At 36.7% G+C, this 23,134-nt stretch overlaps 1 protein-coding gene across 4 annotated transcripts in view; it reads right to left on the reverse strand.

The window, feature by feature from the left end:
• Window positions 1–1,438: 1,438 nt before the first annotated feature.
• UPRT (uracil phosphoribosyltransferase homolog) overlaps window positions 1,439–23,134 on the reverse strand; it is a 173,238-nt gene continuing 151,542 nt past the window's right edge. For 3 of the 4 annotated variants that reach the window (XM_030933924.1, XM_010372295.2, XM_030933923.1), the window contains 6 exons: window positions 12,502–12,544; window positions 9,620–9,689; window positions 8,490–8,552; window positions 6,140–6,301; window positions 5,056–5,154; window positions 1,439–2,627 (listed from right to left, as the gene is read on the reverse strand). In XM_030933924.1, coding sequence (XP_030789784.1) covers window positions 2,521–2,627; window positions 5,056–5,154; window positions 6,140–6,301; window positions 8,490–8,552; window positions 9,620–9,689; window positions 12,502–12,522 — 522 coding nt within the window. In that variant the 5' untranslated portion in view covers window positions 12,523–12,544 and the 3' untranslated portion in view covers window positions 1,439–2,520. Of the gene's footprint in view, window positions 2,628–5,009; window positions 5,155–6,139; window positions 6,302–8,489; window positions 8,553–9,619; window positions 9,690–12,501; window positions 12,545–23,134 lie in introns of all 4 variants that reach the window. The other variant, XM_010372296.2, reaches the window with a different exon arrangement.

The raw sequence follows: 23,134 nt of genomic DNA on the forward strand, positions 1-23,134 counted from the left end.
TCTGGTAACATCCCATCTTTGGAAATTAAATGCATGTTCTAATAACCCTGTGTCACAGAGAACTGAAAAGAAACTGAAGCATTATTTTTACTATATGACAATGAAACATACTATATCCAAATTTGTGAGGTACAGCTAAATCTATTTTATAGACAGCTTGTAACATTAATGTGCTTCGATTATAACAATAAATATCTAAACTCCAAATGTGTTCCTCCAAACAATATTAGCATCTCATGGGAACTTGTTAGAAATGTAAATCCTTGGACCCCAACTGAGACCTACTGAATCAGAAACTCTAAGGGTGGAGCCCAGCCACCTGTGGCCCTCTCGGTGATTCTGATGCACATTCAATTTGATACAACTGTCTACTATTGATTGCTGTTTTTTATTGTTCCTAGGGTGTGTTTCTTCATTAGGAATATACACAGTTTTCTACTTTCTCTGAAGTTTTCAATATCACTTACAATCAATCTTGTTTTGATAGTCCCTGTTACTCTTTATTCATTTCGACTTAAAAATGTCCCATGCTCAAAGAGTCCTGCAAGTGATTAACCCTAGAAATAATGTCTCATTTGCTAAAAAGACACAAACTTCAAAAGCCATAGGTATAATTTTCTTGAAATCTAGAAAGGGATAGAAGATAAACATCAGGGGGGACTATGACCTCATTGAATACTTCCTACTATTCATTCTAGGCTCTTCATGTGGGACCCAAATGTAGTCAACTAAATATCAATCAAGGAACAAAGACATGTTAAATCTAAATGGCTGGTAATACAAAAATAATTTGCTTAAAATATGGTTCTATATGTGCACTTGAATGTAAATTTGCTGTTTTGGAAAGTCACCTCAATTAAATCTGATAGCCCTAAATAAGCGACTATTTATGACCGCTATTACCTCCTATAGTGGTAGGTGTCATCTTTTCAACTAGTTTGATGCACCAATCTCAAGCATATCTATTCTCCATCTAAATTTGTTGGTTCACATCTGTGCTGGGAGAGGGAGATAGAAATTCTGGCTTTAATGGGCTTTAGTTATAACTTCTGTTAGTCAGGAGTAAACAAAATCCACACTGTATCAAGACAGTTAATGGACAAGTATAGATGAGAATTTCAATAACAACTTGAAAGCAACATTTGCCATGGAAGAACTGTAATATGAGTAATCTATTAATCTCAATTTATTACCTGACAGTCTTCAAAAATAAAGGGAAAAACATACTGAAGTTCTTCTAGTATCCTAGTCTCCAAAGGAAAAATATAATCCAGTCTACACCATGCTTCCTTCCTCTCCCCAGTCTTTGCTGATTTCATCAGCTTTGGTTCTTTCTAAGACATTTCCTTCTGCTCTTTTCTGTGCTCTTGAACAGAGGCCCACAACAGCTGCCTATGGGGCCATGGGAGTATAATTAACCAAGTAATCAGCTAGCCAACACTGTTAAAATGTTTTAATATCAATTTAAAATGAGATCAGAGTTTTACAAGCAGATTTCAGAACACGAACATTGATTTCCAAAATGGTTTCTCTCCTTTCAGAAGCCTAAAGATGAACATATACAAAACTTAGGCATTTTTATAAAAAGCATGGGTTTTTTTTTCTATTTTAATACATCTGCAGTTGACAAACATGCAAAATAACTAATTTCCACATCAAAGGTCTCTAGCAGAAACATCCAAATTAAAAATGAAGCATTTAAATTTACTTACTGGCCATGAAATCCAGCAAGAAACCACCCTTTCTCCCACACTTCAGAAAAACCACCAATTCCTTCCTAGAGGATTGATGGCATTAACAGTACTTGGCTCTCCCTTGTCAGCTTCCAGATATCCCCGATTCAATCTTGTAAATTAATATTACAGTTCCAGTTAGTGAAAATGCCCCACCATCTTCTTCACTGCATTACAGCTTAGCAAGGCACCTACCAACAATGCAGTTTGGGAAATGAGCCATGAAGAACATAATGGTCTGACAGTTAACCATACATCCTAGGTCTGCCAATTGAATGAGGACATTAATGGGAATGTAAAATTCCAGGAGACATTCTTTTATTCTCCTCTCCAAGTTACTAGCATGTCCAGTATCAGAAAGAAAACAGTACAGGAATATGGCAATAGCCACATCTATGAAGCCTGACTAGAGCTAAAACCAAACTAAACAAACTGCGCAAACAATGGCGACAAGAACTGTACCTCATTGATTTTATTGCTGGCTTCAAGCAATCTCCAAAATAAGAGGCTCATAAATTAGGAAATAATTTAATGCACTGAGGATTCAGTAATTTGCATTAGAATTTTATTAAAATTTATGTTTTGTAAGAGTGGCATGTACTTCATTGTTGAATTTGGTGCCAACAGTAAACAAATAACTAAATGAGATATAACCTCAAATATACGCACTTCCAAACTAAACAAGCATTAAACCGTGTTTCTCTCCTCTCAATTGAATCAGTAAAACAAATAGAAAATCAAAACATGATTGTAATATTACACAAGATAATTATTTTACTTAAATAACTTAGTCTGTTCCAAAGTATTTCTGTCCAAAATGTGTAGGTGCAACAGGATGAACTTCAGTAGTTAAAATTGTGATCTCTGGAAACTCCTGAATGATTGATTTGGCACCTTCAAAAAAAAAAAAAAGGTTATTATGGTAGGATGTTTTGGTAACACCAATTGTAATTCAGGAATTTTGTAGTTATTGCCACTAGGTCTAAAATTGACAGAAGACAGAGAGCCATGATCTTTGAATACCTAATCAGACTTGGTTAATCTCTTCCCTTTTATAAAGTCTGAAAAGCTTTGACAGTAGTCAAGACTATGCCTCCTCCATCTCACTAATACATTCTTAGAATTATTATTTTATACTCAAGTTGAAAAATATAGTTATTCAGTTACAGAAATTTCCCCCTGAAGAGTATTTTTTATTTTATTGTATTTTAAAGGTGACTGTAATAGAGTGAATACAGTCATTTTTAAAATGAGGATCACAGGCCAGGCACAGTGGCTCAAACCTGTAATCCCAGAGCTTTAGGAGGCTCAGGCAGAAGGATCACTCAAGGCCAGGAGTTTGAGACCAGCCTGGGCCACATGGCAACACCCCATCTCTATTAAAAAAAAAAAATTAAAGAGGATCACACATAAGATAATGGTTTCCCAACTGAAACACTATGAAACAAGTGCAGTGTTTCATAGCGTGGTTGTTTTTCACAGAAAAAGCTGATGTGTCAGAGCACACCAGCTTTTTAGAAGTTAGGACTCTAGCTTATCGAGAGAGGAACAGGTAGGGAAAGAAAACAAGGACTAGGATGTTCAGTGTAGAGTGATTTGGCATAAGAAAAAATGCGAAAGTATGTAAATAACTCACACTAAGGAAATGGTTAAATAAATAACACATATTCAAAGGATACAATATATAACTGTTAAATCATGTTTTTGGAAAACTGAATGGCATCAAAAAATGTACATGGCAAATGTAAAAATGTAAAAAATGTATAAATAACAGCATTAGAATCACATTAAATGTTATCACCAAGCTTAGAGATGACCAATACAAATTATGACTATTTTAATTACCCTGTCAAACTAAAAATCCATAGCAAATCCTGCCACAGGATACAATTTTTCAGCTGTAAATGTCAAAGAATAGTACATCATTCTCATGTATACTATTAGAACTAAAAAGAGTGCTTTTCCATTCCCAAAGGCAAAAATTTTAATAATTATTGGATTCTCTCAATATTTTCAATGCCACCTGTGTTATATATATAAATGATAATTAAGCAAATCACCTTTTGTTGCCACCAACATTTGAACTACAAGTAATATTTGGTTATGAAACAGCAAAGTAATCAATCAAACAGGCCATAATTCCTATCAATACCCTACTGAAACCAGCTTTCCCAACTAGATATACTGTAGCCTCTTCAGAACTGGCTAAGACTTAGAAATTTTGGAAATGAGAAAACACCTGACTAGAGAAACCATACATTGCCCTTTTTAAAAATTATGAAGCAAATACAAATTCATTGTAGAATACTTGAAAAATACCAATTTAAAGCTTAAAAATTAAATGAAAAGCACTTAGAATCCCACCAACCTAAGATAACCACTATTAACATTGTGTATGCATTTTGAAACCAAAATTGAAACAACATTGTCTGTCTAGCCTCTCATGCTAAGGAAAGATTTATTAGGTTCCATATTAAATCAAACTCTGATTTTTGTAATTAGAATAGTCATAATTTGTACCAGTCATCTCCAAGCTTGGTGATAACACTTTACCCTATTCTAATGTTGTTATTTTTATACTGCTTTTTTACATTTACCGTGTACATTTTTGGATGCCATTCAATATTTTCCAAAAACATGATCTAACAGTTACATAATAGTATATCCTTTGAATATATATTATTTATTTAACCATTTCCTTATTGTGAGTCATTTGTATACTTTCACATTTTTTCTTATACCAAATAACTCTACAATAAACATCGTAGAAGCTAAATTTCTACATGCACCTATAATTATTTTCTTAAAATATATTCCCAATTGTTCTATAATGTATGGCAAAAAACACTAGAATCTTAAGTTAGGTACACCACCTTCAGGAAACGGAGAACACACAGTTCTCTCTGCCCTTTGAGCAGAAGTCTAACTAAAAACTTCCGCTCTTCACTTCACACTGCAAAGATTACTTCAGTAAGACTACAGGGCTAGCTAGAACCTTATATTTCTTGCTGTTTGTGAGCAGTTCTCAGGCCTCAGGGAAACAGGAACCTTTCAGTCATTTGCAGGCCAAACCAGGAAAACAACTGCAATTCTTTTAAATGGCATTAGTTCATACTTCTCCATTTGCATTTGAACATTAGAATGGTATAAAATGTTATCAGTAAGCTTGGAAATGACAAACACAAGTTATAATTACCAAAATTAGATTCAGATTTAATGTGAAAGCAGATAAACTTTTCCTCCAGATTAGAAGATAGAAAATGCATATTTACCCACCTCAGGTCTATCTGGAGCCCTAGTTACTGCCTCATGCTGAACTCACCATGAGGAGTGGAGAACAGACTGAGTAGGATGATAACACTGGGTTGAACTCCATGTTCTATAAGAACTTTTACAGCTTCAATTACAGTATTTCCAGTGCCTAAAATCAAAAGACAACCAAATGCATTAGCAACCTTAACATTAATTTTAAAAAGTCTTTTTTTTTTTTTTTTTTTTTTTTTTTTTTTTTTTTTTTTGAGACTGGGCTTCACTCTGTCACTCAGGCTGGAGTGCAGTGGCATGATCTTGGCCCATTGCAGCCTTGACCTCCCAGGCTCAAGCCATCCTCCCACCTCAGCCTCCCAAGTAGCAGGGACTATAGGCACATGCCACCACACCCAGCTACTTTTCTATTTATTGCAGAAATGGGGTCTCCATATGTTGCCCAGGCTGGTCATAAACTCCCGGGCTCACACGATCCTTCCACCTCGACCTCCCAAAGTGCTGGGATTACAGGTGTGAGCCACAGCACCCGGCCACAAAATGTCTTTGAAGCAAGGGCAATATAGCAATCTAACATAAGAAACCACTTCATCTGAAGGTACTTGTTCTTTATCCATGCTATTTTCAATAATGAACATGACACATACACTTTTGAGTTATCAAATACCGAGCCCTAAATTCATTTAGTATATGAGCTATCAAATTTAACATAATCCCTCTCACCTCCCTTAAAGACCACGCCAAGTGTGGTCTGAGTAAGCTTAAGAAAGAGAACAGAAGAGCAGGAAAAAATATTACTCCAGAGAGAATAAATTATTGAGGAAAATCACTGCTGTACTCATTAGGCTAAAGAGGAGATATGTTTCAATATATTTTCTGCATTCTATATATTTTGCCTCATTAAATCATTTGTTTCAATGTGTTCAAGACAGAAGCTTGTTGGGGCTAATAAGGTCTGACTACTGTATATTCTCTTATTATGCAATAAAACCTCTCCAGTGAACTGCCCGGGGCAGTTTTCCCAACTGAGAAAAACACATTTAGAAACTATTTTTGCCTTTTATATAAGGGTACCTAGGAGGCAGACACTAAGTTGAATTTAAACCCTAACCAAAGGTTACAAATAAACGGAAGCCACTCACTGAGAATTGGATACATCAGAAGGACTTTTCTCCGGTAAATGTCTGGGGGGAATTTGGCATAATACACTTTAGCTCTTTGTGTCTCCTCATCACTCTGAATCAGGATCTTTCCAATTCGTATGGATCGACAGCAGTCTCGTAAACCTTGTTCCATTGCCTCACCTTGAAGAAGAAAAAAGAAAGGAAAAATATTAGGGGAAACAGAGAGAAAGCCCAAGAAAAGGCCAAAGTATAGTTTGTCACTGTTATTAATACAAAAAGGAAGGAAGAGGACAATAATTATTCTGAAGCTGACAGCTTTTATTTCTGATATGCTCATATTTCATACTTAATGGAGGTTAATGAAACCAGGTTAAGGGCTGGTTAATGAAACTAGAATAAGCTACTTTTATTGCTGGTTTACAAGTTTTAGAGCTGTCATGCTTCCGTGATTATAGGAAATAAAGCATTTTGTTGAGCAGCTCCCTGAGCTTTTTTAATATCAGGAATATTTTTATCTCTATTATTTTAAAGAGGCCTTTAAACCACCTAAATTTGTGACTTTTGTCTGAGAAAATGCAAAAGATTTATGGAAGAATAAAGGCTGTAGATCAAAAAGTCTCCTTTTAGGTCAAGGTAGCATCAGGGGACATCACTTAGCTCAACAATGACTTCTCAACAGCAAAGGTATTGCTGCAAGCAGTGAAAAAGTTGTATATCGTTCCCCCTCTCCCAGGTAACAATAATTAGCACTACCACCGTTGGTTTCTGAACACAGAGCTATTTTTGACTCTGAATTCCTTTAAGGGGGTGTTTGCCAAAAGGCAGTCATTCTCATGCCATCTTCAAGATTTTAGGCCATATCAGAATTCTACCAATACTGCCATTTACTTAACATTTTTTTTAAAATTTATTGTTTTCATTTAAATTTATTTTAAGAGGAAACTATATCACTAGGGTAAATATAAAACAAGTTTCTTTCTAATATATATGAAAATCAACAAATGGCTATTAAGGTTATAAACAATGCTGTACATCACCACAAGTCATCTGGTATATATTAAGGGTGCATGGACCATGCTTGTGCCTTTAGGGAAGAAGCTGAACTGAAACAGAAGAAACTGCACCTTAAAAGTCCATTGTCTTTACCAGTTTTTAAAAGTTGAACATCATTGTCCTGAAATGTCCTGAAATGCTATCAATGCTTAAGAGCTACCTCCTAGAAAAAAAGGAGTTCCTAATTTACTTGAGGCATTTAATTGTTCACAAACAGAACTTCATAACCAAAAGAGAAAAGTGAATGTTTATATGTTAAAAATTAAACTATATGTATTCAGTGCAAACAAGTGGAGCTTCTACCACTTATGCAAAAAAATATAAATATTATGCAAAACAATTAAGTTTGCTGAATGGAAAAAATCCCACGTAACAGGTATAGGTTCTAATCACAGGCAAATGATTTTGCTATACAAAGGTTGGTTTAGAAGGGTAATCAGTTGAACTCAAATACAAATACAACATTCATAAGACCAGCAAATGGAAATACCTAGAATTAATGACAGTCAAGCACTTTTGCCTATGCGGTCACATAGTCATCATATATAAAGTTTAAAAGGATTAGGCTGGGTGTGGTGGCTCATGCCCATAATCCCAGCACTTTGGGAGGCTGAGGCAGGAGCATCACTGGAGGCCAGGAATTTTAGACCAGCCTGGGCAACATAGCAAGACCTCATCTCTACCAAAAAAAAAAAAAAAAATTGTTTCTCAATTTGCTAGGTATAGTGGCACGTGCCTGTAGTCCTAGCTGCTCAGGAGGCTGAGGTGGGAGGATTACTTGAACTCAGGAATTTGAGGTTACAGTGAACTATGATCACACCACCATACTCCAGCCTATACAACAGAATGAGACCCTGTCTCAAAAAAAAAAAAAAAAAAAAAAATTAAAAAAAACCTATAAAACAAGTCATTTAGCCCAACAACAGAAATAAAAACAAAAGAAATACTTTCTCGTCAGGTACTCAAAGTTCTCCAGGCCCGAATTTATACCATATTCCCTCAGTCTTCAAACTGCCCTATTCTCCCCAAGATAGCATCATCACATCCTCCTATCCTCCCATCATCCCCTGAATCTCTTTGAAAGGTGGCTTGCCCATGGGAGCACTCTGTTAGGGAATACGCTCTAGTTAAAATTAGCCAAACCTAGACTCACACAGGACATGACTCCACAGCACCATGAGGATAGATAACACAGGTGGTGAGATTTAACTAAAGGCAGGCTGCAATTATGACAGACAAGCCTGCCTCTCTTCTGAAAAACAGCAACCATTTCTATGCATACAAAGAGACAAAAATCACACACATGTGAACCTACCGCTTCTCATTATGCTGACCCCACAATTTCCCTTCTCAAATTTCACTCCTTCATACTTGTACCCTGTTAGGAAATAAAACCAAATAATTTATCTTTCATCACTGGAGTAACCTACTTATTCTATAAAGCATCTGTGGTTTAAAGTAGATGGGCACAAAGCAACCCTTGTTCAGATACACTGTATAATGCCTGAGATTCCCTGTGGAAGTAATAAGATGAGTCGTGACTTTTCAGTTACTTCTTAATTCTTCATAAGAAACCTGTGGGGATAATTGGGAGAGGCAGACTTCATTGAATGGGAATAGGACTTATTATAACATGATGTTCACATATACATTCCTCAAACTGAATTCAAAGGACAATCACCGCACTCCGAGAATGCTATGTACCCCATCAATTCAAACTGGGACCCCACTGTGAGCCACAGCAGAAAGCCTCCTCATTCCATTCTTCTGTATGAGCCTCCATTCTTCCTTAAAAGCAGAAGAAAGTGGCTGAAGTAGTTATTAAGACATGCTCAACTCTTGGTCTCATCCTGAATTTGTGTCAATTATGATGCAACAAGCTCAGTCCCCAATTTTCATAAAGTCAACCCTTTGAATAGAACAGTTTTCCATTATTTACTAAAGAACCAAATCATAATTTCAAATCCCTGAAACAGAGATCTTTGGCTACTTTCTATTAAAGGATAGAACAAAGCATCGTCTCCAATTCTTATCATTTTTAGTTTTCTTTTTTACTTTCTATCCTTTTTTACCATGTAATTTCAGTGCCAAAACAGACTTGCCCATTTGTGCTCACCAGCAGCTTTCCCATAGAGATGAAGATAAGCTGCCAGCAATTCTTAACTATGGTCCCAATGGGCTATCATCAGAGGCAACACCTGCATGCTGAAGAGTATTTGTTAACCTTTAACTTGAATTGACAAGCAAGTCATTAACAAAAAGTCATCTACACAGATTTCTTTCCTAAATGCCTGATAATTTTTTTTTTAAGATTTTAAAAGAATAGCTCCACCTAGGCTCCTCATTTTGCATATTTATTTTACTTAAGACTGCGTTACTTCCATCTTTCCCCATTCTAGCTTGGAATTTTTATGAGGAAAATTTGAGAATAACAGCCCTAGTTACCTGTTGGAGTGGTCACCATGCATTCCTTATATGGCAGCTGATTCAATCCCTCTTCCACAACAAGTCTGATCTAGAGTCAAAGGAAGAAGAAGTTGAGAACCTGCTGGGAATCTCCTGTTAGCTGTTAGCTTCAGGAGCTGAACAGTAGGCAGAGTCATGAACACACTAGGCAAAGGTTTCACTTATGGAGGCAGGAAGGGGCCCCCTATCATGTGTTAGATATGGGGATAGATCCAAATGCCATGCTACTTGCTGCTAGGTATCCAGCCTCAGATAGGCACATGATTGCTACCAAAAGGCTCCAATATGCCTTCTGATTCTCACTCTGTCAGTCCAGACTATGAAGGACACAAAACTCCAGCAAGTGACAACAGTCATGGCAGGCACTCTTGGAAGTAATATACTTCTTATTATTCTGGAAATAGTGCCCACTGGGAATTTCTCTGCTTTATACAGTACCTTGGAAATCGTTAAGTCAGATTATTTTTAACAAAGGCCCACCATAATGTAAATAAAGCCTGAAACTTCTTTAGAGGAAATAAATGAGTGCATTGGCTGAACCAATTTACTGAGCTTGAAGGAGGATCCAGTAAAATGCACTGGGGCTTCTTAGCTAAAGAGAAGGCTCATATCAATCGTAATGTGTGGTACAAAGGAAAGCATCACTCAGAACTACTAGAAGAGCCTCCAAAAACAAGATATGGTAATCCCATGAACAACCAGAGCCAACTACAATAAAGGTAATGCTGAGTCTGCAATGCACATTTTATTCAATCAATATTACATTACTGATTGAGAATCTGCAACAGCAGTGAGAAGCACCAGGCCCCCATGCTCTGTTATCACAACATATAATAACGCCCTGCTGCCATTAAAACAATCAATTCTAAATAAGCCAGGATTTTGTCAGCCAGCAGCATGAGACAGAGGGCCCACGCACCTCATGAATACTGCATATGTGTGCATACTCACCTACAGTCAGCATCTTCTGTGGATATTTTTTTTATGAGCAAATTACAAGGGTAAAAGAGGATTCTTTTCTTTGAAGAGCCTAGATCTTTTCCTTCTAGTAACAGTCCTTACCTCCTATCCCCATCCCCTCCAACACTGGGACAGAAATTAGTGTGCCCAACTCTTACAGGAGAGCATAAAATCAGAAGAGCAACTAAAATATAAAGAACCCAAGGATCTGAGGGCCAAGGAAGGGAACCCTGACAAATTCAGGATAAAATTAATATATATAAAATAATATATATTAATGACATGTGCTGCAGGAGATAGTGTACTAGAAATCCTCAAGAAGATAAACTTAAATAGCTCCAGGCTCTACCACAACCACAACAGACCCTTTCTCACCCCATATCAGGACCTTCAAAGCCACCTGCAGAGAACAAAGAGAGGTCCAATTCATCTTCCCCTCAGGCGAATTATGCCATAGGTCCTTACTATCTCATTGGGCTAAGATTATGCTTGTCCTTTCAGGGAAACATCTTACAATAACACTGAACTTAACTCCTACTTTCTATAGAAAAAGAACATAAGAACAGCAAAAGAAAGAGGAACCATTTTCTACCAGTAAACACCAAAACAGCAGCCATTAAGATACAAATTATTCGAGCCAGTTCTTTTGGTTTGATAAAAGCATAAAAAACAGAATGACCTAACTATTGCTCCAGGAATGTCATCCACATTTATCTTGTTACTATCCAAGGGTTATTACTGCCACTGAAAACTCAAGTAATTTTAAATAAAATTGGTCTCTGAACCAAGAATATTTATGACCAAAAGCAGAACAGGAGTTGTCTATGCTCTTTTGGAATGAATTCCTCAGGCAAAACATAAATGAAAAGTTTCATGCCTTTTTTCACATTCCTTTTAATTATCTACCTTAACCTGATTATAACTTTGGGGCTAAGAAGCCATGTTCATTCCTTTCTTTCCCAAACTAAATTTGTACTTAGTTTGTAAATCTAGTATTTAAATCATAAACACCATGAGATTAGGGACCATGCCTACCTTCTTCACTATTGTATCTCATCTCTCTGGACACAGCCTAGCACAATGCCTGATTCACACAAGTTCAGTGAAATACATTCATGAAATATACACTAAGCTTCATGAATATACACTAAATATAAATATACATTAGACTATATATAAATGTAAATATACACTAAACTTTCCTGAATGTAATGTATTTTCTGCTGTGGATTAAAACTAATATCCACAGCAGAAAACATGTCAACCTCACTCTAAGCACTGAGCATGCTTAGATATTAACACAAGAAGAAAACACAGTGCTTACCCTGAAGACAAACCACTTTGGACTGAGATCTTCTCAGATCACACTAGATAAACAGAACTGGGCTTGGTCAATCCTTAATAGGAAGTGCCTCAGGAAAGCATAGACAGTCAAATGTACTATTCACATGTGAAGGCTAGTACGGGAAAGAAGAGGCAAAATAAGCCTCCTCCCGCTGCTGCCGTAAACTACAAGAAATATATTTTTGTACATTCGCTGGATACCACAAGTGTAACTATTAGGTCTCCTTACATTTTTGGTTTTCTTTTAATGTACTTCACTGCCCTAAGAGGAGGCACTTAAGAATTGCTGAGACTCAAGTTACCAAGATCCATTTGAGAGGTAGTGATATCTCAGAAATACAGGGAATTAGTTCATGGGCAATGCTTTGTGGTGAAAAGTATTGAAGTAGACCCTTAATGCAACAGTGAAACAATACTTCATTAGCCTAGCAAGATGATGGTTACTTAGTACAATCTCTTTCAGCCCCAGAATGCTCTAGAACAAAAATACCCCTTGGTCTACCATGATTATATCACTAGGCAAAACAATGAAATGAAAATAAAAAGCCCGCACCTACCAAACGATCCGCAGAAAACATGAAGTCCCCTCTACTGGCTGTCCTAAAAAAAAGATAATACAAGTTTTAGTCTAAATTAGACCTTTAAGGCAAAATGTTATTTAATAAGTACAGTAACACTGATATTAAGACCTATAACACACTAAAAGCTTAAATGTTTACATGTACAGACTATTACCGAGGCAAGATACTTTTTACTAGGATACAGGCATCTAAATGAGATGACTTGATCAATAATGAAAATGCTTATTTGATATCAACATTAGAGACTGGAATTGAAAAGATCATGCAGTCCCCCGCTGAGCTGCCCAAGTACATATTAGTCAACCAGGAGATGAACAAGTTACCCCTGGAGGGTGAGAACAAGCCCAGAGCTAAAGTTGAGAGGAAACTTTGCAGTAAGAAAAGCACTTTCTCCCCATTTTCCCCCTCAATTCACCTTGATCTAAAACCCATATTACCAAGATAAGTAACCCATCTACTTTGTAATCTTTTTTGGAACTAGAATGGTATGAATAAATAAATCCTCTACTTTTGCCACTGCTTTCAAAAACATATAACCTAATTTCTGAGAACTCATTCTCAAATAATTGATAATTTGTTCCTTTTGACTGTTTTTTCAAATGAGTACTTCATTCCCTAGATCTTTCTGCCATTTTCCTGTCCATTTCCTCTGGTCAATATCCTAAGGTAACCAAGTAATAACAATCCAGGGCTACGTCTACCCACAAGCTGTTAACGAGCCAAAAAGGGAATGTTAAACAACTGATGTTATTTCTGTACATAAAAATGTAGTATTGTTCCTCATCCTTCTTCCATATAAGTTAAATGATCTGACTGAATGGATTGATTTACAGCTTATGTACTTAAAAATCCCCATCTGCCTATCTATGGACTACCTATTCTCCAAAACAGCATCAAAATGATATATGCAAACACATATTATCTCAGTATATCATTAATTTCCACTTTTTCCTCAAGCTGCATTTGATTTCTCTGAGATGGAAAAAGCAATGAAATAGCCCTGACACAAATGGCATTAGGTTTCTTAGAGTAACCACAGTTCTATCATACTACAGATACTAGCTCTCTAAAATATAAACCACAATCGAGCAACAGCAAGAATATAGGTCTCTGTTGTTTACGTACAAAAATTCCTTAAACTCAGAAAACTCTATCCACACATACCTACACACACACAGAGCCCCTTTAAAACAGGCTCAATTTCATGAACTGTGGTTTTCAAATAAGACTATCCAATTACACCAGCACCTTTCATTTATATAATTAAACTTCACTACAGTGAACTACAAAAAATACTGAAAGCTACTGCTCTGTTTGCTAGGTCTATACAAACTTACCTAGGCAGCCAGAACATAGTTTTTCAATAAGAAGTCTGGATTTGACTTAAAGACATATGCAGTGTTATATATTATGGGAGACACCGGAAATGTCGGTTTTAATTTCTGAACAATTAGATATCACTTTAATACAGAGAAACAGTATATTAGGTTAAGTGATCAGAGTTGCCCAAATCTGTTATTTTACTTTGGAATCAAACATTTTACTACCTTTCACACCCTCCCCCACAAAAAAATCAGCCTCAGCTAACTTTTGCATCAAAAGCACCTACTTTCTCTACATTCCAAAAAAGGTACACACTATGAGAACTTAATATGAGCTGTTATCTCTTGACAGTTATTTGACCTCCAGTAAAATCATTTACCACTCCAAGTAACTCTATAAGCTGTAATTACTTACCTATTTCCTGCTGTATAGACAGACTTCAGATCCCTACTATTCATTTTAAATCCATTTAGAAATTAAAGTATATCTAGAATACAATAAGTTGACCTCCTTTTTAAAAAAAAATCCACAATGGCCTTCAATATCATATTTAAATCTTTAACATTGTTAAGACAAGAGTTTCATAAAGCAGGTATTTACTTGTTGTATCAATGAAGCTGCATGTATTCTCTGAGGCTCTATTTTAGACACAACGTTAGGGTGAAATATTTGTTAATAGGGATGTTTAAATATTAACCAGACTCCAGACCTTCTTCATTCCACACACTTCATTTTAAATCATAAATGTAATCTCTCCTACTGGAAATAAAGCTTTGAAAGACACATTAATCATCTTCTATCTGATAATAGTCCCAAATAAAGTCTAATGTAAAATTACCACAATGTAAAAAACACACAGATACACATCCCTGGAATATTTTTAAATATATCTAAATAACCAAATATCAAATATTTAAACAGATAATGATATCCAGGCACTTGTAATCCAAAGTATAGATATCTAATTAATGTTAAGCTGAGCATATTTTAAATTGTACAAACCCCAACCAGGTTTAGCAATGCAGATTTAATCATATCTGAGAACCCACTTTTCTTGACACTGCCTCACATAAACAAATGTGTCACACACCTGTAGCAACAAGACAAATGCCAAAGGCAGTCATTTTAAAAAGTGATCTTCACACTGAAACAACAAAAGAATGAGATTCATACTGGAAGCTAAATCCTTATTTTTTAATTTACTTTTTTTCAACTTTTATTTTACATTCAGGGGGTACATGTGTAGGTTTTATACCTGGGTATATTGCATGATGCTGAGGTTTGGGTACAAATGATCCTATCACCCAGGTACTTAGCATAGTACACCAGTTAGTTTCCCAACTCTTGTTCCCCTCCATCCTTCCCCCTAAAATTTAGTAGTCCCCAGTGTCTACTGTTGCCATCTTCATGTCCATAAGTACCCAGTGTTTAGCTCCCATTTATAAGTAAGAACATGCAGTATTTGATTATCCATTCCTGCATTCATTTGCTTAGGATAATGGCCTCCAGCTGCATCCATGTCACTGAAAAGGACATGATTTCATTCCTTTCTACGGCTGCATAGGATTCCATCATATATATTTACCACACTTTTTCTATCCAATCCACTGTTGATGGGCACCTACATTGATTCCATGTCTTTGCTATTGTAAATACTGTTGTGATGAACATACAAGTGCATGTGTTTTTTTGGTAGAACAATTTGTTTTCATTTGAATATATACCCAGTAATGGGATTCTTGGGTCAAATGGTTCCTAATAATTTCAGAAATCTTGAAACAGCTTTCCACACTGGCTGAACTAATTTACATTCTCACCAACAGTGTATAAGCATCTCCTTTTCTCCATATCCTTGCAAAGATCTGTTGTTTTTTGACTTTTTAATAATCACCATTCTAACGGGTGTGAGATGGTATTTCATTGTGGTTTTGATTTGCATTTATCTGATTAGTGATGATGAGCATTTTTTCATATGTTTGTTGGCTGCTTGTATGTCTTCTTTAGAAAAGTGTCTGTTTATGTCTTTTCCACCTCTTTAAGGGGGTTCTTTGTTTTTTGCTTGTTCAATGTGTTTAAGTTCCTTATAGATTTCTGGATATTATACCTTTGTCAGATGCACAGTTTGTGAATATTTTCTTCCATTCTGTAGGTTGTCTGTTTACTCTGTTGATAGTTTCTTTTGCTGTGCAGAAGCTCTTTAGTTTAATTAGGTCTCACTTGTCAATTTTTGTTTTTGCTGCAATTGCTTTTGAGGACTTTGTCACAAATTCCAAGGCCAATGGTAAGAAGGGTAATTCCTAGGTTTTCTTCTACGATTCTTGTAGTTTGAGGTCTTACATGTAAATATTTAATCCATCTTAAGTTTTCTACACAGTGAAAAGCGGGGGTCCAGTTTCATTCTTCCACATATGGATAGCCAGCCATCCCCAAACCATTTATTGAATAGGTAGTCCTTTCCCTATTCCTTATTTTTGTTGGTTTTGTCGAAGATTAAATAGCTGTCTGTGGCTTTATTTCTGGGTTCTCTATTCTGTTCCATCAGTCTGTGTGTCTGTTTTTTCACCAGTACCATGCTGTTTTGGTTACTGTGGCCTTGTAGTATAGTTTGAAGTCAGATAATGTGATGTTCTTTTTGCTTAGGATTGCTTTGGCTATTCTGGCTCTTTTGGGGCTCCAAATGAATTTTAGAATAGTTTTTTTTTTCCAATTCTGAGAAAAATAATGTTGGTAGTTTGAGAGGAATAGTATTGGATCTATAGATTGCTTTGGGCAGTGTGTCCATTTTACCAAAACTGATTCTTCCAATCCATGCTCATGAAATGTTTTTCCATCTGTTTGTGTCATCTACGATTTCTTTTAGCTGTATTTTGTAGCTCTCCTTGGAGAGATCTTTCACCCCCTTGGTTAGATGTATTCCTAGGTATTTTTTTGCAGCTATTGTAAATGGAACTTTTTTTCATTTATTTACTTTATAGATATGGGGTCTCACTATATTGCCCAGGCTGGTCTTGAACTCCTCAGCTCAAGTGATCCTCCTGCTTTGGCCTCCCAGTGTGCTTGAATTACTGGCATGAGCCATCATGCCCAGCCCTGTAAATATGATGTGTTCTTGATTTGGCTCTCAGCTTGAATACCATTGGTGTATATAAATGCTACTGATTTTGGTACATTGATTTTGTATTCTGAAATATTACTGAAGTCATTTATCAGTTCCAGGAGCCTTTTAGTGGAATCTACTTGGTTTTCTATATATAGAATCATATTTTCCATGAAGAGAGATAGTTTGATGACTTCTTTTCCTATTTGGTTGCCTTTTATTTATTTCTCTTGCCTGATTGCTCTTGCTAGCACTTCCAGTACCATGTTGAATAGGAGTGGTGAGAGTGAGTATCCTTGTCTTGTTCCAGTTTTCATAGGAAATGCTTCCAGTTTTTGCCCATTCAGTACAGTGTTGGCTGTGGGTCTGTCATAGATACATGGCTGTTATTACTTTCAGGTATTTTCCTTTGATAACTAAGAAATGATTTTTTGAGGGGTTTTATGGTAAATGGAGGGTACACTTTATCAAAAGCTTTTTCTGCAGCTGTTGAGATGATCATATATTTTAAAATTCTTTTTATGTGTTGAATCACATTTAGTGATTTGTATATGTTGAATTATCCTTGCATCCCAGTAATGGCACCTACTTGATCATGGCAAATTAACTTTTTGATATGCTGTTGAATTTGTTTTGCTAGTATTTTGTTGAGGACTTTTGCATCTATGTTCATCATAACTGGCTTGTAGTTTTCTTTTTTCATTGAGTCTTTGCCAGGTTTTGTTATCAGGGTGATGCTGGATTCGTCGGATTCACAAAATGAGTTAGGGAGGAGTCCTTTCTCCTTGATTTTTTGGAATCATTTCAGTAGAACTGGTATAAGCTCTTCTTGAATGTCTGGTAGAATTCAATTGTGAATCTATCTGGTCCAGGTCTTCTTTAGGTTGGTAGGTTTTTTATTACTTATTCAATTTTGGAACTTAATGTTGGTCTGTTTAGGGTTTCAATTTCTTCCTAATTCAATTTTGGGAGAATGTTTGCTTCCAGGAACGTATCCATTTCCTCTAGATCTTCTAGTTTTTGCATCTAGAGTTGTTCATCATAATCTCTGAGGATATTTTGTATTTACATGGGATTATTTGTAATGTCACCTTTGCCTTTTCAGATTGTGATTATTTGGATCTTCTCTCTTTTTATCCCTTATCAATCTAGCTAATGGTCTATTGATTTTGTTTATGCTTTCAAAGAAGTAACTTTTGATTTTGTTGATCCTCTTTATGTTTTTGGGTATCAATTTTATTCACTTCCACTCCGACTTTAATTATTTATTTTCTTCTGATAGCTTTAGGGTTAGTTTTTTCTTGTTTTTCTAGTTGCTCTAGGTGTGACATTACATTGTTAATGAGATCTTTTTAACTTTTTGAGGTGTTTAGCACTATAAACTCCTCTTAATCCTGCTTTTGCTGCATCCCAGAGATTTTGGTATGTTGTGTTTCTGTTTTATTTCAAAGAATTTTGTGCAAATCCTCAATTTAATGTGGACAATTTAATGTTAAACCTGACTCTTTCCTAAATGTTAAGTGAGACTGTCTATAAAGCACTTTAAAATTTCCTGGGACTATAGCAATTGTGTATATTTAAAAATATGTACATCTCATAGTAGACTCAAACCAACATGAAACCTTTTCCCCTCTTCTTACTAGGCTTCACTACTACTAGTACTATTACTATTACTACAACTTCTAAATGGAGGGATTCTCTAGCATGTTGGAGGACATTCTCCCCTGGGATAATTACAACTTCAATTCTCACAGCAGATATTGACATTTTATCACTCATTCTGTTTCTTCTCTCTATTTAGAATACACTTAACAACCCTCATCTTTTTTTTACAAAATCAGTTTAACAACTACATATACATACGTGTGTGTGTGTGTGTGTGTGTGTGTATATATATATATATATTCTAAATCACAATGACTTAAGTATATAACTCTTCTAAAAAAAAGGTCCATAAATTACAGGAGGTACCTAATGTTATACACATGTTACTACCTTATTTTCCAGAGGCCACCATTTATTAAAAGCTTCCTTGGTGCCCAGTAGTAACCACTTTTGGTATATTATCTCATCTAATCCTCATGCAATTTAAGAAGTAGATTTTATCATCACCACCACTTTAGCAATGAAAACAGTGAGTCTTCCAAAAGTAAAGTCAGGTTCTTTACAGCCTGGAGCTCTCCAATTCCAAGTCTCTGAGAAAAGCAATGACTTATATTTTGCCCTAATAAGGAAATGCTTACTACTAAAAGGTAGTCAATTTTTTAGATATCCTTTTAGGATACTTCTCTCCCTGTGAATCAGATTGATATGTATATACAATGCAAACAACAAAACAATGAGTCTGGGAGGCAAATAAAACATCATTAAAATATTCCTTCTGAAGAGGGAAAAGTTTTTATAACATGGCTTGTAAAATATGTACTAAAGTTACCACATACAAGAATACATCCTTTCCAAAAATGACTAAAGCAAAATCTTGTGACCTATCACCTAAAAACAACTTAATTTAAATAAAATGCTAGTAGCACTGAATTATTTGTCATTTCAAAAGTTTAAATGTATCACTCTGTCTGTGAGGATTATATACAAAGTTTGTTTGTAGTGTATGGGGCAAGGGGCAGGTTAGGTGTTGTAGTTGGGCATAGGTTTGCCAGATTAAGCAAATCAAAATCAGGACCCACCCCCACAAGTAAATTTGTATTTCAGAAATCTCATGAAATATTTAGGACATACTTAACATAAAAAATCATGCATTGTTTATTTGAATTCAGATTTAACTAAGCATCCTGTACTTTGACAGGCAATCTAAGTTGAGGAGGAAGAATTAAATGGACTCAAACTCAGCTCTAATGTGCTTTTTTTGGTTTTGAGCAACAAGTTAAAGGAAAGTACAATCAAAAAGCTTTTCTGGCAGGTTTTAACCAAAGGAATGTTTCATCTAAAGTTAATGTTTAGCGAAAACATGACCTTTACATCCATAATTACTTTATTATTATGTGATCACTAAAATATAGTCCCAACGTTTGTCATAGTATACAGATGATTTATGAATGTTTTTCCTTCTCCTTCCTTTACCTTCACAAAAACAAACCCCCAATGAAGAATTTGGAGCAAACTTAACCAAAAGCAAAATGTTTAAAAAAAAAATAGTATTATGTTACTATTTTTTTTTTTTTGCCAGGTGCAAGTCATCAAGGCCACAGCACTTTAGCACCTTCCTAATAAACTCATAAAATAGAGTGTCAATAACTATTTACCTGCACCTCAAAGCTGTGTTCAACGTGAACATTCAAAATAGGACAGAGGAGAGGACCCAAAGGCCCTCTTAAGGAAGCAGACTGCTCCTGCAGGACCTGGGAGACACCCCAAATACTGTGAGTGCCCCAACTATGGAAGAGAGAAAGGGAGACCCTCCTCTCCCAAACACACAGCCCCACTGAAGAATCTGAAGGTCTGCTTGCGGGAGAAATTTATGACCTTACCTGGAGCTGAGTCAATTTAGAGAGCCGAGTGAAATACAGGGGTAGAGGAAGCAGCAGAAAGGCCCTGGAAGCTTGCTGGGTCCCCAAGCAGCCCATTCCTGCCTGACAAAACAGGAATCCATCAGGAGTGAGGTCAGAGGAGCAGGGGTTAAATCTCCACAGGGAGAAGGAAATCTCTAGCTGAACTTTGTAACAATTTCAATGGGGTGAGAAGCCTCCTGGCCAGAACTCTCAGGGAGGGCACAAATCCAGTGAGCTGACTCCACAGGCAGGGGAAGAAGTTTTTCTTTCTCAACTTGGAGGCGGGTAGCCTGGGCAATTTTTCAAGCCAGTCGTGCCCACCGCCTGAAAACAGACTTGGGGCTGTTGGAGGGGGCACGGTGGGAGTGAGACCGGCACTTTGGTTTACATGGGAGCTGGGTGAGGCCTATGACTCCTGGCTTTCCCCCGCTTCCCTGACAACTTGCAGGACTCAGTAGAGGTAGCCATAATCCTCCTAGGTACACAACTCCAGTTACCTGGGCATCTCAACCCCATCCCCAACAGCAGCCACAGCAAGGCCAGCCCGAGGAGAGTCTGAGCTCAGACACACCTAGCCCTGCTCCCACCTGATGTTCCTTCCCTACCCACCATGGTAGAAGAAGACAAAGGGCATATAATCTTAGGATTTCTAGGGCCCCACCCACCACCAGTCCCTCTCCACACTACTACAGGTGATGCTCCCTGGAAAGTGCCACCTCCTGGCAAGAGGCCAACCAGCAAAAAAATAGAACATTAAACCACCAAAGCTAAAAACCATAATGGAGTCCACTGCACCCCCCTGCCACCTCCACTGGAACAGGCACTGGTATTCATGGCTGACAGACCCATAGATGGTTCACATCACAGAACTCCCATGCAGACAACACCCAGTACCAGTCCAGAGCTGGGTAGACTCTCTGGGTGGCTGGGCCCAGAAGAGAGACAACAATCACAGCAGTTTGGCTCACAGGAAGCCACATTCATAGGACAAGGAGGAGAGTACTAATCAAGGGAACACCTCATAGGACAAAAGAATCTGAACAACAGCCTTTGGCCCTAAATCTTCCCTCTGACAGAGCATTCCCAAATGAGAAGGAATCAGAAAACAAACCCTGGTAATATGACATAGGAAGGCTCTTTAACAGCCCCCAAAAATCACACTAGTTCACCAGCAATGGATGCAAACCAAGAAGAAATCCCTGATTTGCCTGAAGAAGAATTCAGGAGGTTAGTTATTAAGCTAATCAGGGAGGCACCAGAGAAAGGCAAAGCCCAATGCAAGGAAATCCAAAAACAATACAACAAATGAATGGAGAAATATTCAAGGAAACAGTGCAAAGAAAAAACAATCAAAACTTCAGGAAACTTTGGACACACTTTTAGATATGGGAAATGCTCTGGAAAGTCTCAGCAACTGAATTGAACAAGTAGAAGACAGAAATTGACAGCTTGAAGACAAGGTCTTTGAATTAACTCAATCCAACAAAGACAAAGAAAAAAGAGAAAGAAAATATGAACGAAGCCTCCAAGAATTCTAGGATTATGTTAAACAACTAAACCTAAGAATCATCAGTGTTCCTGAGGGAGAAGAGAATTCTAAAAGCTTGGAAAACACATTTGGGGGAATAATTGACAAAAATTTCCCCAGCCTTGCTAGAGACATAGACATCCAAATACAAGAAGTACAAAGAGTGCCTGGAAAATTCATCACAAAAAGGTCATTGCCTAGGCACATTGTCATCAGGCTATCCAAAGTTAAGATGAAGGAAAAAATCTTAAGAGCTGTGAGACAAAAACACCAAGTAACCTACGAAAACCTATCAGATTAACAGCAGATTTGTCAGCAGAAACTCTACAAGCTGGAAGCTTTCTATCTTCAGCCTCCTCAAACAAACAAACAAACAAATCAGCCAAGAATTTTGTGTGCAGCAAAACTAAGCATCAAACATGAAGGAAAGATACAGATTTTTTTAGGCAAATGCTGAGAGAAATCACCATTATCAAGCCACCACTACAAAAACTGCTAAAAGGAGCTCTAAATCTTGAAACAAATCCTGGAAACACATCAAAACAGAACCTCTTTATAGCATAAATCACTCAGGACCTATACAACAAAAATACAAGTAAAAGGCAAAAACTAAAAACAAAACAAAACAAAACAAAAAACAAAGTACAAAGACAGCAAAGAGCATGATCAATGCAACAGAACCTCACATTTCAATACTAACACTGAATGTAAATGACCTAAACGCTCCACTTCAAAGATACAAAATTGAAGAATGGATAGGAACTAACCAACCAATTATCTGCTGCCTTCAGGAGACTCACCTAACACATGAGGACTCACACAAACATAAGGTAAAGAAGTGGAAAGAGACATTTCATGCAAATGGACACCAAAAGCGAGCTGGAGTAGCTGTTCTTATATCAGACAAAACAAACTTGAAAGCAACAGCACTTAACAAAGAGGGACATTATATAACACTAAAAAGCCTTGTCCAGTGGAAAACTATCACAATCCTAAACATATGTACACCTAACACTGGACCTCCCAAATTTATAAAACAATTACTAACAGACCTAAGAAATGAGTTAGACAGCAACATAATAATAGTGGGGGACTTCAATACTCCACTGACAGCACTAGACAGGTCATCAAGACAGAAGGTCAACAGAGAAACAA

Source organism: Rhinopithecus roxellana, chromosome 7, assembly GCF_007565055.1.
Source record: "Rhinopithecus roxellana isolate Shanxi Qingling chromosome 7, ASM756505v1, whole genome shotgun sequence".
Lineage (NCBI taxonomy): Eukaryota > Metazoa > Chordata > Mammalia > Primates > Cercopithecidae > Rhinopithecus > Rhinopithecus roxellana.